The following is a 15,467-nucleotide window of genomic DNA, read 5'->3' as shown; positions in this document are numbered from 1 at the left end:
AGGTGTGTGCGTGTAATGGCGTGCGTGTGTGAGTGTGTGATGAGACTGTGAGGGACATTTGCGCACCCCTCTGGCCGCCCTGGCCGCCTCTGGCCCCTGACGGAGATGAGGGTTCCGGAAACAATGGCAACATGGGCCGCTGGCGTCACCGTCCGTAACGAGCACGAGTCCGGATTCATTTGTATGGAGTGGCCCACTGTGGCCGAGCCGAGTACCGCGGCGGGGCGGGGGGTGGGGGGGTGGGGCACACCCTCGGCACTCCCTGGCCGCACCGAGCCATCTCATCAAACAGGCCGCGCCAGACTATAGAGCCCGCTGGAGCCCATTACAACCTGCCTGTCTCTTTATAATAATGTCTCCAGCTATCTCTCTCTTGCCCTCCATCTCTCCCAGCCCCAACCGGGCGCTAACTTTTGGCTGGGGACTCGCAATGCCGTACGTGTGTCGTCGTGTCGAGCGTGTCAAGGGCAAAGGGGACGGCATGGTTAGCGCAACAGTTTTCGCACCATGAGGTGCCTGGTTCGACTCCAATGCAAAGAACGGCTCTTGATTGTTTTGGTTTCGGCGCTCTGGCGTCACCGTTTCAGCGAGTGACAGGTCGGCTGACCGCGCGACCGCGCAGGCCCTTCAGGAACACAATCCAGCTGACTCGCCCGTCGCCTGGACCGCCCACTTAACGACCCGTGGCTCTTTTGTAAACTTTGACAAACCGCAGACCTTTGGGACTCCGCCTTTCCTTTCACGTCCCTATTGTAATTTCCTGAGGCGGTGCCGCGCGGTGCCGGCCGGCCTGCCTCCTGGCCGGCGACTCTCGAATGGCCTCTTTCCCGTCAGCGCGGCACTTTCCTCCTTTGGGACCGACGCGACGCGCCTTCTTTGCCGGCCCAATCTCCGCCTAGTGCCCCCCCCCCTCTCCCACGCCCCCCAAGGCGCGTGCGGGCCAGCGCCGCGAAGGCGCGCAACGCGTCGCAACGCGGCGCAACGCGCGGGCAGGCTCGCCGTCAAGCCCGCGCACTCTGGAAGGGCGTCCCGCCGCGGAGACTGGCCTTGGTGCGGCCCCGGCCCGCCGCGCCCCGCCGCGCCCCACCCCGCCCCGCCACGCCCCGCCACGCCCCGCCCCACCCCGCCCCGCCGCGCCCCACCCCACCCCGCCACGCCGCGCCCTACCCCGCCCTGCCACGCCGCGCCTCCCCATGCAGCCCCGGAGGATGTCGAGGCGCCACTCCGGGCCGCCGAGAGTGCTGGCGCGGCCCCATTTCCAGCTGCCAGGAAATGAGAGGTTTACACCGCTAACAAGGCGATCCACGCCGCCGCCGCCTCGGCCGGCACCACCGCGATGACGTGGCCGGGCTGCCGGCCGACCGCACGCCGCGTCGCCACGCCCACGCGGGCCGTCGCCAAGGAGACTGACTGGAAAAGCGGAAAGCAAGCCCCACTTTGATCGGCCCGCGGGTTGACGGGATCACGTTATTAAAAATGCGGGCTCTTTGATGTGCGCGCGGACAAGAGAGAAAGAAAAAGAACTTTTTTTTTCACCTCGGGCTCCTTGGCTGGAGAGGGCTTCCTTGAAGGACGGCGCGCCAGCCCCGCCAGAACCTACCCGACGACGTCTTCGCGGAAACACTGACGGGTCTCGAACAGCGGTGACCTAAAGAGGGACTCGGGCACAAGGGCCTTGGGAAAGGCTCCAGAACTAGAGGGAAGACACCCCCCCTGGCTGCTGTTCTGAGTATCGTAGTGAAAAGCGACGGCCCCGCGGAGTGAATGTGGTTTGCGGAGGGTCGCGCGGTAATTACCAGTGGAACGGGCTTCGCTGGAGCGACCCGCTGGAGCGACCCGCTGGAGCGACCTGCTGGAGCGACCCGCTGGAGCGACCCGCTGGAGCGACCCGCTGGAGCGACCCTCTGCAGCGACCTGCTGGAGCAACCCACAGGAGGAACCCTCTGGACCTTCCCGCTGGAGCAACACACAACGCGGAGCTCTTACATTAGCTAGATCTTCCATTCAGCCGTCGCACACGGGATCGGAGTACGTAATCCACTTATGTCAAACTCGACGACTCCGTCGCTGACATGGAGTTCCGAGAGCACAAGATGTATTCGTTCGCAGAAGTGCATAGGGTGTGCTATTTCCTCTGACTCACTAGAGTGCGGTGGGTGGGTCTCAGTGCGCGCCCCGCCCCCCGCCTCGCGGCCAAGAGCGCCCGGAGCGCGGCCCGGAGCGCCAGGTGAGCCCCGGTACGTGCAGGACACCCTTTCACCCCATCATGGCACTACGCTGCGCCGCGCTGCGGACCGGCTTGGCTTTGGTCGTAACCCCGGAATGCTCTTTTACTTCCCTTGCCCTGCTGGCTGCTAATTATGAAAGCCTTGTGAGGTGGAGGGGGGATTTCTGGAGAAGAAAAGTAGCGGGGCAGCGGCGGGGGCTCCCCGCCCCGCCCCGCCCGCTGGCGTGCAGTGCAGTGGGTCGTTTGCGCGTTCGCGGTCCGCAAAGCGGAAGCCGGCCTGGCGCAGATTCAGGCTCAAAGCCTGCCACGTTTTCTTTTTTTGTTTTTTCGCCTGTTTTTTACGCGCTGTTTTCTGTTTCTCCCTGAGTAGTGCCGGCGCTGTAGTTGCAAGGGCACAGCACAAGGGGGTGCGTCGAGGGGCGCGCACGGTGCGGCATGACTAGCGGTGTCGCGGATGCGGCCCGCGCCGACGCCGGCCGAAGGGGGAAAATGGAGAAACCGGACTGCTTTAGAAATTTGAGTTTGTTTAAAACTAGAGTGGTGTGGAGGCCGCTGCGCACTGCCGCTGCGCACTGCCGCTGCGCACTGTGCCCACGAGCCACGCGGCCCCGGGGCGCCACCACCTCGCATGGCGGCGTGCCAAAGCAGGGCGCAAACAGCAAGCACCCGCCACCACTCAGCGCGGCAAAAACAATCGCCCTGCCGCCGTGCCGCCGCGGTCGGTCTTCCCTTCCTTTTTTTTCTTTTTCCGTTTTTTCTCTCCTTTCCGCTTCTTTTTTTCATCCACCTCCTCTCCTTCCCTTTTAATTCAACGCTTTCCCGCTTTGGACGTCAATGAATAACGGCAGCAGCCATGGCCGCGGCGGCAGCGGCGGCGCGCACGGATGAAAAGTTTAACGTTTGCCCCGCGTGCCGCCAAATGGCTGCGCGCCGCGCCTTTGTGTGTGTGTGTGTGTGTGTGTGCGCGCGTGTGTGTGTGTGTGTGTGCCCGTCTGTCAGTCTGTCTGCGTCTGTGTGCGTGGGTGGTTTTGGAACGCCCCCGCCATTATCGAACGTGCCCTGGGTGCTGTACGGCCCCATGGCGGCTGTGATCCGTGGCGTGTCGCTGCGTGTCTCGGGGCGGGGCGGGGGGCGGCTGCTGCTCCAGCAGCACTACGTGTCGGGCGTAGGGATGCGAAGGCGGTAAATTACCCGGTAAACTTACGGTAAATTACGGTAAATAACCGTAATTTACCGAAGAGCCGAAAAATCGGTAATTAACGGTAAAATTCGAATTTTATCGGTATTTTGCAAAATACAGTTTCAATTCCCCATATTAAAGATAAAACGCTTATTTAGAAACGCTAAAGCACATTTTCTGAAAAGGGTGACGCACTTAGGTGACGCATTTAGGTAAGCAAACCTGCTACATACCTATTAAAGGTATCTTGCAAACGGCTGTAGATACGTAGTGTCGGCGACACTACCATTTGATCAGCGTCAAAAGTTCATTCAACAAAGCGTTTTTAATATTGTACATTGATCTTCAAGAGGTAAATGTTTTGAACACTTGAACACTCCGCGGCATGTCCCTTACCCAAAGGCCCTTTCGCGGCCCTTTGACAAGGGAACTGTCCCTACCCATAGGGACTGGCCATTTTATGGGGACCGTCCCTATACCAAGGGGCCGCGAAATATCCCTTAAGTTAGGGACGTTTGTGATTTTTTTCCCTTGGGAGCGTTTCTTTTGAACTTCCCAATAGATTTAATCATTTCTGACCCAAAAAAACCATGCTTACTATTTAGTTTCAACAAAATCACTGAAATATAGCACACCATTTAAAAGAAACGAATTTTACCGTTTTTTACCAAAATTACCGGTAATTTACGGTAATTTACCGTTTTTTACGTAATTTTGAAAATTACCGGTAATTTTGCATCCCTAGTCGGGCGTGGGCCGACGTATGATTCAGCACACAGCGGCGGCAGCGCCGAGGGCAGCGCGGTGCGACGGCACGGGGCAAGGACGGGGTCGCGCGGCCAAGCCGACCGCCCGGCCTCGGCCGCCAAGATGCGCCGCCCCGCGCGCCGCCCGGACCGGCTTCACCGTGCTTCCAGCGACTTCCAGTGGGTGCCTCTGGCAGCCAGAGGGAAGTCCTGCGAGAAAAGGAAGCAGGCCAAAGTGAAGGCAGCGGCCGGCAGCCGAGCAGCGGGCAGCCGAGCAGCCGGCAGCCGAGCAGCGGGCAGCCGAGCAGCGGGCAGGCGTCTGAGGGGAGAGATCGCGGCGAAATCCTTAGCCCGCGGCCGCCGTTACCCGCCCCGCCGGCCCCGCCGGCCCCGCCCCGCCAAGCCTGCTTCTTGGCCTGCTCGCCCTGCTCCCATTATGCCGCCGTCCCTTCCCTCGGCGCGGTCCAGTGCCCCTGATGCAAAGTCCCTGCGAGGGGCCGCCTGCCGCGCTGCCCCGCCAGAAGTAGTCCAAGTCCGCCCCGGGCTGCACGCTGCCGCGCTGCCCGTCGTCCGCTGGACTCGCTGGACTCCAGCGCGGTAATTTCCCCGGATATGGTGTCCAGCCGGACTGATAGCGCCTCGGGGCGCGTCCGGCCGGCCGGCCCGTCCAGAAAGCAGTGCACATCGCTCCAGTTGGAGGTCGGCCGGAGCCCTGGGCAGAGCCCTGGCGGCGGGGAGGGGTGGCCATTCCAGGCCTCCAGGCTGGAGTGTCCAGGCCGCCGGGCCCACCGCACTGCAGCCTCGAAACAAAAAGCTGGAACAAAAGTGTGCAGCCGAGGCCGCAGCGCCGTTTGTTAGGTAGTTTGTGAGCCGCCTTTAACTGTCTGTTTGCTGGCTGGAGAACGCTGGAAAAAGGGAGCGGCCCCAGGGCAGTCGGCCTGGAGGGGCCTGGATGGGAACGGCAGCAACGCCACATACGACGCCGTTCTGCGGGGCTGTAAGCCGCGAATCAGGGCCGGGCAGCCCTAGGCAGCCCTAGCCGGCCCCATGTTTGCACTTGTACGGCCGGCACGACCACTCGGACGACTCGGGCCAGGAAATGGCCGCCCCAAGTTCCGTACACAAACTTTGTACAACTCGACGTCAAAAACTTTATTAAGCAATATCGGACCGACCGGACCGACCACGCAGCCAAGGAAAATAAATAGAACGAGGTCGGATTCGAAGTCCAACTTCCGAGGAGATGACTTTCTAGAAAGCGCCGAATGTTGAAGTGCCGTCCCGTTGAGTACCAGGAAACGACTGTCCTGCGCGCTGATGACAGTGCGATGGCTACTCTCGGGACTTGAACCGAACGTGTGACCACACCAATGGATTGCTCTCCTGACGAGGATCCATAGGGGCGGTCACACGTTCGGTTCGAGTCCCGTTTAGCGACTCTGGAGCTCAAAACCCGTCCAGGATTTTGACCGCCTCCACCGGCTTTCTGGCCCACTGTTGGCTCCCTCCGCTTCATCTTACTCCCCATTACTCCGCGTTCATTCATTTGTCTTCGACGTGTCGGCTGCGGCAATAATAACCGTATCGGAAAAGGGCGGTAAAAACACGAGCTGGCTGCCGCGGCACGCCGGCCGGGGAGATGGCAAGGCCATGGCAAGGCCGGCAAGGCATACACAGTGTAGCGGATTGGCCAGTGTCAGGTGCACAGCAGCCAGCCAGGTATCGACAGGGCTGTAATAAATTAGCCCGCTGCCACTCACAGGGCTGGGGTGGCAGAGCGCCAACTCTCTCTCGCACTCGTGGGGCGCGCCGTAGAGCCACGAGAGAGACAGAGCGACGAAGCACCACGCGCGGATCAGACAGAAGGAATTACACTTTGTACGAGTGCAGTGGGAATGGTGCGGGTGGGGAGCGCAGAGCCGGGCGGCGCATATGTAGGGCGCTGGGGCCTCGCAATACGTCACGCACACGGGCACGGCGCACGGCCGGGCACGCCGTCTGTACGAATGCAGTGGAGCGGTTCTCATAACCGTGTAGGAACAGCCGCACCCTCTCTGCTGCAAGGCTGCAGATGCTGCACGCGCGCGGAAGGGTCGGGTCGCGCCGGAGCAAGAAAAGAAGGCTCTGTCCTTGTTCGAACCCCTTCGCTCCGCCACGCCACGCCACGCCACGCCCTGGCCGGCGCTCAATCCTCTCTCCGAGCGGCTCACGCCTCACACCCCAGCGACTCAGACAGACTGAGATCTTAGCGGGCAGTCGGGAGTAGTCGGGGACGCTGGAGTGGGCGTTAATACATTAACACCCCCTCCCCCAGCACACACACGCGTCCACACACGCGCGGGGCTTACAGCAGCTTTCCCGGCCCGTCCCGGCCGCGACACTGCCACCGCGCAGCGCTGCGCGCAACGGCAGCAGCATGTTTTCCCCGCACTCCATCTTCACCTCGGAGTCCGGGCCGGGGGCCTCGGCCGGCGATGGGCGCAGTCGGCGCAGTGCAGCATCTGCGCGGATCGAACGAGCGAGGCGCGCAGAGGGTGCGAAGAACGGGCGAGGCCCACCGCGCCGCGCCGCGCTGAGCGTCATTTGAACTGACTGCTTATTGATGACAGGAAGCACGTGTCGTGCCTCTTGGCTCTCTTGGCAGCGCCGCGGCGGGGCTGGCGGGGCGGAGTGGAGCGCCGAGACGGTAACCACTGATAATTAGTGTTGCCATGGCAACCGCGCCCCGCCACCGCAGCACTCGTCATGCTGTGCCTTGCTGTGCCTTGCTGTGCCTTGCTGTGCCTTGCTGTGGCGTGATGTGGCGTGATGTGCCTGCCGCGCAGGGAGGCTGCCGGAAGCCCTGGCAGTGCTGGCAGGCTGCAGCAGCGTGGAGCCGTGCGCAAGAAAGGCTCGTGCATCGATGTGCTCGTGCAAAGCGTGGGGAAATGAGGGTGAGGGCTTCGGCAGGCACGGGGGTAGTGGCGCGGCACCGACTTCCCCGCTACGCGTAGCGGCGCCGCCAAATCGACACAACCGTTTACCATTATCCGCGTCACGGTGCATTTGGCGCGACTTGCCGCTGCCGATGGCCGGACGGAGGTCGGGCTGACTGACACACTTTCATGAAGTTCTCGGCGAGGGGGTAAACACTTCACGAAATCGTGTACAGACTACTCGGTATTACGCTGTATTACGGGTGTATTACACGTGTATTACGGCCCTAAAATGCCAAAATTTGGCACATTTGACCCAAAAATGGTATTACGATCACGTGTATTACGCGTAATACACGGTTTTTGTGTACAGGGTATTACGCGAGTGGTTACCCCCTCGGTTCTCGGCGACTTGGCCGGCCGGGCGGCCGGCCGTCGCACAGTGGGCCAGAAGACCAGTGGAGGTGGTCAAAATCCCAGATGTGTTTTGAGCTCTAGAGTAGTTAAACAGGACTCCGACTCTGAACCAAACGTGTGACACCATCAATGGATTCCTCGTTCAAAGAGCAACCCATTGGTGGGTCGCACGCTCGGTTCGAGTCCCATTTAGCGACTCTGGAGCTCAAAACGCGTCCGGGATTTTGACCGCCTCCACCGGTCTTCTGGCCCACTGTGCGTCGCCGCCACCTCGTGTTCCCGCGCCCCTTGAAAGGCCGCTTTGATTGCGTCCACATCGGGGCGACGCAGCGCCGCGCAGCGCGGACACGACACGACAGCCGCCAGTAAAAACGAATTTCCCGCCGCTGTGTAAACTAAACTTCGCCATAAACCGGCGCGCGAAACGCGCCGGGATTTTTATTTCCCCGCGGGATTGTGGCGGTTGGTACACTAGGACCGCTCCGGCGGCAAGGCCGCCGCCGTCGTATGTTTTCGACTTGTATCTGGCCGCGCTGCGCCGCGCTGCGCTGCGTGGCGCTGCACCGCAAGTGCTGCCGCTGGTTGCGGCGGTCAGTGCGAGGCTGCAGCGCGTCGCGCCGTCCCGCTCCGTCCCGCTCCGCCAGGGCAGGCCCGCCAGCCCCAGCGCCGCCGGGCATTTGCATACGTGATTAGATGTCGCACTCCGGCCTGCGCCGCGGCCTGGGCGAGCTGGACCGGCGTGCTGGACCGGCGTGCCTGGTCGGTCGCCAGTCAAGGCACAGCGGACCATTCCGCAGCGCAGCCACTCCGCCCGGCTTTCCAGCGGCGGCGGCGTGGCTTACAGGCCTGGAGCCTCCAGCGTGGCGGCGTGGCTTACAGGCCTGGAGCCTCCAGCGTGGCGGCGTGGCTTACAGGCCTGGAGCCTCCAGCGTGGCGGCGTGGCTTACAGGCCTGGAGCCTCCAGCGGCGGCGGCGTGGCTTACAGGCCTGGAGCCTCCAGCGTGGCGGCGTGGCTTACAGGCCTGGAGCCTCCAGCGTGGCGGCGTGGCTTACAGGCCTGGAGCCTCCAGCGTGGCGGCGTGGCTTACAGGCCTGGAGCCTCCAGCGTGGCGGCGTGGCTTACAGGCCTGGAGCCTCCAGCGTGGCGGCGTGGCTTACAGGCCTGGAGCCTCCAGCGTGGCGGCGTGGCTTACAGGCCTGGAGCCTCCAGCGTGGCGGCGTGGCTTACAGGCCTGGAGCCTCCAGCGTGGCGGCGTGGCTTACAGGCCTGGAGCCTCCAGCGTGGCGGCGTGGCTTACAGGCCTGGAGCCTCCAGCGTGGCGGCGTGGCTTACAGGCCTGGAGCCTCCAGCGTGGCGGCGTGGCTTACAGGCCTGGAGCCTCCAGCGTGGCGGCGTGGCTTACAGGCCTGGAGCCTCCAGCGTGGCGGCGTGGCTTACAGGCCTGGAGCCTCCAGCGTGGCGGCGTGGCTTACAGGCCTGGAGCCTCCAGCGTGGCGGCGTGGCTTACAGGCCTGGAGCCTCCAGCGTGGCGGCGTGGCTTACAGGCCTGGAGCCTCCAGCGGCGGCGGCGTGGCTTACAGGCCTGGAGCCTCCAGCGTGGCGGCGTGGCTTACAGGCCTGGAGCCTCCAGCGTGGCGGCGTGGCTTACAGGCCTGGAGCCTCCAGCGTGGCGGCGTGGCTTACAGGCCTGGAGCCTCCAGCGTGGCGGCGTGGCTTACAGGCCTGGAGCCTCCAGCGTGGCGGCGTGGCTTACAGGCCTGGAGCCTCCAGCGTGGCGGCGTGGCTTACAGGCCTGGAGCCTCCAGCGTGGCGGCGTGGCTTACAGGCCTGGAGCCTCCAGCGTGGCGGCGTGGCTTACAGGCCTGGAGCCTCCAGCGTGGCGGCGTGGCTTACAGGCCTGGAGCCTCCAGCGTGGCGGCGTGGCTTACAGGCCTGGAGCCTCCAGCGTGGCGGCGTGGCTTACAGGCCTGGAGCCTCCAGCGTGGCGGCGTGGCTTACAGGCCTGGAGCCTCCAGCGTGGCGGCGTGGCTTACAGGCCTGGAGCCTCCAGCGTGGCGGCGTGGCTTACAGGCCTGGAGCCTCCAGCGTGGCGGCGTGGCTTACAGGCCTGGAGCCTCCAGCGTGGCGGCGTGGCTTACAGGCCTGGAGCCTCCAGCGTGGCGGCATGGCTTACAGGCCTGGAGCCTCCAGCGTGGCGGCGTCGCGGTGAACGGCTCCGCCTCAAAGCTCCCCCTCGCTGTTGCAGGTGCTGCTGGGCGGCGGCCGGCGCCACTTCCTGCCCAAGGTGGCGCGCGACCCCGAGGCGCCGCACGAGGAGGGCCGGCGCCTGGACGGCCGCAACATCGTGGACGACTGGGTGCGCGACAAGAAGAAGCGCGGCCTGCACGCGCAGTACGTGTGGACCAAGGCGCAGCTGCAGGCCGCGGCCGCCACCGCCGCGCCGTCCGCCGCCGACAACATCGCCGACCCGCAGGCCTTGCCGCCCAACGTGCCGCAGCCCGTGTCCACCAGCAGCCAGCGCCCCGACTACATCCTCGGTGAGTGCCCGCCCCGCCTCGCTCAATGAAACTAGAACCGAACGTGTCACCCCGCCAATGGATTGCGCACCGAACGAGGAATCCATTGGTGGGGTCACACCGGGTCACACGCTCGGTTCGAGTCCCATTTAGCGACTCTGGAGCTCAAAACGCGTCTAGAATTTTGACCGCCTCCACCGGTGTTCTGGCGTACTGTGCTCCTCTTTTATCGCAGTGGTGGATCCAGGTGCGTACCTTGGGTGGGGGGGGCACTTTTTGTCCATTACAGGGACAAGTATTTTTTTCTGCATGCCTTCCAGGTGGTTTTCTGGGTGACATCGCGGGGAGGGCGACAACCCGTTTGTCCCCATGCGCGTTTTGTTGCGTGATTTCCGCCGGGCGTGTCAGTCTGTTGACTTCGTTTTTCGTTTCGTAATTCCTCATCGACGCCAATGTATTGGCCGTCCAAAGCCGCGCTGCGTGCGCCAGCGTGCGCCAGCTCCGCCCTGCCCTAAAGGATTATCCAAGAGCGCACATTTTCCGTGTGCAGCGTTGTTTTCGAAAAAAAAAATTCAGGGAACGCGGCGTGTTTGCTGACGGCGCTGGGAATGAAACAACAGGAACGAAAAAGAAATGGCGGCATGCGGGGCAACATGGCGCTCGCGGTGCACGCCGTGCGCGCGCACTGTGAGATGTTGCTTAGCTCGCGGTCAAACTCGTCTTTGCAGCTTGTGTTTGATGATTTTTTTTTCAGTCTTTTTTGTTTTTTGTGCGCGCCTCTGCTTTAGGTGCTGCAGCAGCGCTGCGTCCCGGCCAATGCCGTCCCGCCCGTCTCCCTCATCCCTGGGCCACTTAGACCCCATCATGCACATTCACGTTATTTTTTATTTATTTTCTATTTTTTTCTCTCACACATTGGGGAGCGGATTTTTCACTCATCGCCTGGAAAATACAGGCAATCTCTGCGTCGCCCCCAGCCAGCCTCGCAGTCCTCCCACCACGGCGTGGCGAGTGCTTTTATTTTGGCAGTGGCCCGCCCCGCCCCTCCCGTAACCACTTGAGTCCTCCACGTGTCGTCGCTGCGAACGGATCCCAGAACGACGTGGAAACAATTACCTCACCGACACTGCAACGACGTTCGTCGGAGTGCGCGGTTTTTTTCTGTCGTTTTTATAGTTGTTGCCGTATTTTCTCTGGCGACATCAAAAAGAACGCCGCGCGCGCAGCATGCCGTGTCGGTGTGCACGCCGCACAACGGGGAAACAGGGAAACACCGCCACTCGCCACGACGCGGGCACTCACACACTCACTCACACACACATACGCACACACTCTCACACTCACTCACACACACACACTCACACACGGTCACACACACTCACTCTCACACTCACATGCGCACACAATAACCCGACACCACAGCGCCAGTGGGCGGCCCGACTCGGCCCGACTAGACAGCAAGACAGCCTACAAGCCCATCCAGCCCCATCTAGCGCCACGCTAGCGCCATCTCGGCCGCACAATACAATCGCCTGAGGAGGCTGCAGCGCCACGCTGCGCTGCCGGGGCCGCCAGGGCCGCCGGGGCCGCCGGGCCCAGGAGGCGCCGTCCTCTTATTGTCGACGTCATAATGATGTCGCCGTCGTGACTCCGGCCGGGAGGAGGGGGGATTTGCGACCCCCCGCCGCGCCCCGCCGGGCGGCCTTCCCGGCGATGAGAGTTTCCGGCCAGATTTACGTATCTCGCCGAGCTGCTAACGACCTAAAAGGTTCGATGGCGGCGGCGCGGCCAGGCACGCCGTCAACTTGGCTGGCGGCCGTCCCAAGGCGCAGTGCGGGGGGGGGGGGGGGGGGGGGGGGGCGTGTAAGGGCGTGTGAGACGTCAATAGCGGACTGCTTGAGGGGGGCGGGGGCCGAAATCGCGGCCAACCCCCTCCAGGACCCTCCGGGACCCTCACGGACCCGGAGAAGAAGGCGCTCTTGTAGTCGGGGACGGCGGCGCCGGGACGCGCGCGGCGCACCGCCGTGTATCCACCACGGATGGGATTGGCTGTCTTTATCAGGACGTGACGCGCCCGTCGGAGCAGCCAGTCCAAGCAGCCAGCCCAAGCAGCCAGCCCAAGCAGCCAGCCCAAGCAGCCAGTCCAAGCAGCCAGCCCAAGCAGCCAGCCCAAGCAGCCAGCCCAAGCAGCCAGCCCAAGCAGCCAGCCCAAGCAGCCAGCCCAAGCAGCCAGCCCAAGCAGCCAGCCCAAGCAGCCAGCCCAAGCAGCCAGCCCAAGCAGCCAGCCCAAGCAGCCAGCCCAAGCAGCCAGTCCAAGCAGCCAGCCCAAGCAGCCAGCCCAAGCAGCCAGTCCAAGCAGCCAGCCCAAGCAGCCAGCCCAAGCAGCCAGCCCAAGCAGCCAGCCCAAGCAGCCAGCCCAAGCAGCCAGTCCAAGCAGCCAGCCCAAGCAGCCAGCCCAAGCAGCCAGCCCAAGCAGCCAGCCCAAGCAGCCAGCCCAAGCAGCCAGCCCAAGCAGCCAGCCCAAGCAGCCAGCCCAAGCCCCCAGCCCAAGCAGCCAGCCCAAGCAGCCAGCCCAAGCCCCCAGGAGGTCCTGCGGCGCGTAAATGCAGGAGCGAGTCAAGCGGACGGAGGCGCGCCACGGAAGGGTGCACCGTCCGGCCAGTCCGGCCCTCGGCAAGCCCAGCCTGGCCGTCGGGCTGCGGCAGACCAATTGTCAGAAAGCTTTTAAGCGGCGCGGGGCGCGGAGCGCGGGGCAGTGGTCACTGCCAGTGGTGGCGGTGGCCGGGAGTCGGCCTTGGCTGCGGCAGGCTCTGCAGGGCGTCGCACGAGGGAGGCGCGGCAGCGCGGCAGCACGGAGGGGCTGCAGCCGAGCACACGCGAGCCTGAGTCCGGGCGGGAGGGGGCGTCCCGCCTGGGTGCGACAGAGACAGGCCGACGGAGCCCCCCTTCGGAGTCAGCCCGCTGTCTCGGCTGGTTTACGCCGCCCCTTCTCAAGCCGGCCGCGCCCGGCCGCGCCAGCCGACAGCGGGGAGGGCGGGCCGCACGCTAATGGCCGCGCACTAGAGTACAGTGTACACGCTGCGCGCTGCGCCCAAAGCGCGCTCCCCGAGTGTGATTTCGGACAGCCAGAACGGCCTTCTCACTAGCAAGGCCGCACGTGGAGATCAAAGCACACTGTGCCCGCCCCAGCTGCAGCCCGCCTGCAGCCTGCACAGCGCCGGCCCGCCGAGCGCGGCTGCCTTCCCGCTGCCTACCTGCCCGGCGCGCTCATGCGGCGCTTGGCGGCGTGGCGTGGCGGCGTGGCGTGCTTGATGTGCTCGCTGCTCGTTCGTGACGACGACGCGACGTCGTGCTGCCTTTGAATGCCTTTGCCGGTACCTTCCGGCTACGAACACGCCGCGCTGCCTGGAGCATGCTGGGAGGGCCGGGTCCACAGGTAGCTTTAGTCCTTTTCATGCTCTCCCACTCGCACTGCTCTGGAGCCTGGGGCGCACGCTTGGCCGCCTCTCCGACGACGACGACGACGACCATCCAATCCTGCTGGAAACCAATCTGCGACGCACGCGGGAAGGGAGGGGATGACCTGGACGACTCTCTCTCTCTCTCTCTCTCTCTCTCTCTCTCTCTCTCTCTCTCTCTCTCTCTCTCTCTCTCTCTCTCTCTCTCTCTCTCACACACCTACACACACACACACCCACAAACGCGCCCTTGGACGCTCATGGCCACACGCAACGCGCGTACACTCTCTCACACACACACACATCAGCCCATCTCTACTTTAATTAAAACTTTCCGCCGGCGCACCCTGGGCCGCTCTGTGAGGAGATGTCGGTGGTGAAGCTCTTCCTGTTGATGTGGGCATGCGGCGGCCATGCCTAGCACACGCCACCTCGCGGCCTGGACCTCGCCCACCGTCGCCACGAGCAGCACTCCCTCCTCAAACACTCACTCACACACGCTCACTCACACGCTCACACCGACACACACGTGCCGGCGAGGGCGCGCCGACGAATCCGCCACCGCCACTTTGCTGTTGACACGTTTTTGTGGCATGAAAACCTGTTTGCCTGGCATTGCTCTCGGCGTCCGGTTTGAAGCAGCGCGCCCTCTGCCGCCGCGCTGCCGCCGCCGCCCCGCTGACCCCACTGAGAGAAAGGGGGCGGGGGTTGGGGGCAAACGTATTACACGCCGCTGTCTGCCGCCATCCGCAAAGCGGTGTCTCTTTCGCGATAAATCACAAAATGCAACACCCTCCTGGTGGCGCGGCCCGGCCCGGCCCTGCGCCTCTCCCTGTGTGTACACGGGGCAGCGCGGCGTAATAAAAATCAAGGTGAAAAGTGTGGACGCTGGCGCCCCCTCCCCCTCCCCCCGCCCCGGGATTGAAAGCCCCGAAAACAAGACCGCCTCCCCGCGGTCGGGATTTATTCGTTATTCTTTAGCGTCGCCCCGCGGCCAGTCGTAAATAACGTCGAAGCTCGCTAAGCCGCGGCCAGCCCCGCCAGCCCCGCCACCGACTTGTGAGCGTCGCGCTTACTCGCACCCCTCTGAAAATATGGCCCCTTGCGTGGTTCAATCGACAGAAATAATACAATAAAATAATAATTAAAATACTAAATAAATAAAGAAGGCGGCGTCCTGCGGACTAGTAAACGACGGGTTCATCGACAACACTGAACGGATTGGACGGGCCGGCCGGCCCGCACTGCCGGGCACTGCCTTGTTGAATTAGCGCGGGTCGTTGTTTGCATAACTTGATGGCTCGGGTCCCCGCCGTCCCCGCCGCGGCGCCGCGGCCCCCCCTCCGCCCCCGCCGCCCGGCCTTGGTGCTGGCTGGCCAGGCTGGCCGATGACGTCACGGTGCATGGCGTCCATGGCGGTCGCTGCTGGCTTTTTGCGGCCGCTTCTTATGCAGCCGGGCACAGCGTTGCAGGCGCCTTGATTTGGCCTTCCCCGCCTCGCCCCGCCCCTCGCTCGGCGCGGCTCTGCGTCCCCGCCGGGAATCCCTCGGCCCAAGTCGAGGCGAGCCGAGCCGAGTCCCCGAGGCCAACAAGGCCCTCGCTGCGCCCCACCCCGCCGCGCCCTGGTGCCGTTATCGTCGCGGCCGCCGGATTGAAAGGATCATCGACGGTGACTTTCTCTCTCGCTCCAGTCCAGTTTATTCCAGCCAAAGGCGGCCAAAGGCCCCGGCGCGCCAAACCGAGAGGAATCCCCCGGCCCCGGGTTCAAATACGCGCTCCGGCTCCGTTTTCTCTTCCCCCGTCGGCCCCGCCGAGCGCAGGGCGGCGCAGGGCGGCGCAGGGCCCGAGGAACAAGGAACTCGCGGAGCGGGGTCGGCGGCAGCGCGGCAGATGGAATTCTCATCCCCCGCCGTCGAGTCCGTCGGAACAGCGTGAGGCAATTGGAGCATAAGTTTTCGGTCGCCCGATCGCTGCCGCCGCAAGGGCGTAACTGCGTGCGGGCCGGGC

At 63.8% G+C, this 15,467-nt stretch overlaps 1 protein-coding gene across 1 annotated transcript in view; it reads left to right on the top strand.

Moving 5' to 3' along the window:
* The window catches only part of LOC117645903 (alkaline phosphatase-like), a 40,742-nt gene that overhangs the window by 13,985 nt on the left and 11,290 nt on the right, over positions 1-15,467 (top strand). The window contains exons 4-5 of the mRNA XM_034386456.1: positions 9,732-9,928; positions 10,001-10,023. Coding sequence (XP_034242347.1) covers positions 9,732-9,928; positions 10,001-10,023 — 220 coding nt within the window. The remainder of the gene's footprint in view (positions 1-9,731; positions 9,929-10,000; positions 10,024-15,467) is intronic.

Source organism: Thrips palmi, unplaced genomic scaffold, assembly GCF_012932325.1.
Source record: "Thrips palmi isolate BJ-2018 unplaced genomic scaffold, TpBJ-2018v1 HiC_scaffold_10, whole genome shotgun sequence".
Taxonomy (NCBI): domain Eukaryota; kingdom Metazoa; phylum Arthropoda; class Insecta; order Thysanoptera; family Thripidae; genus Thrips; species Thrips palmi.
The sequence above is the reverse complement of the archived record's forward strand: the minus strand, read 5'-3'. Positions and strand labels throughout refer to the sequence as shown.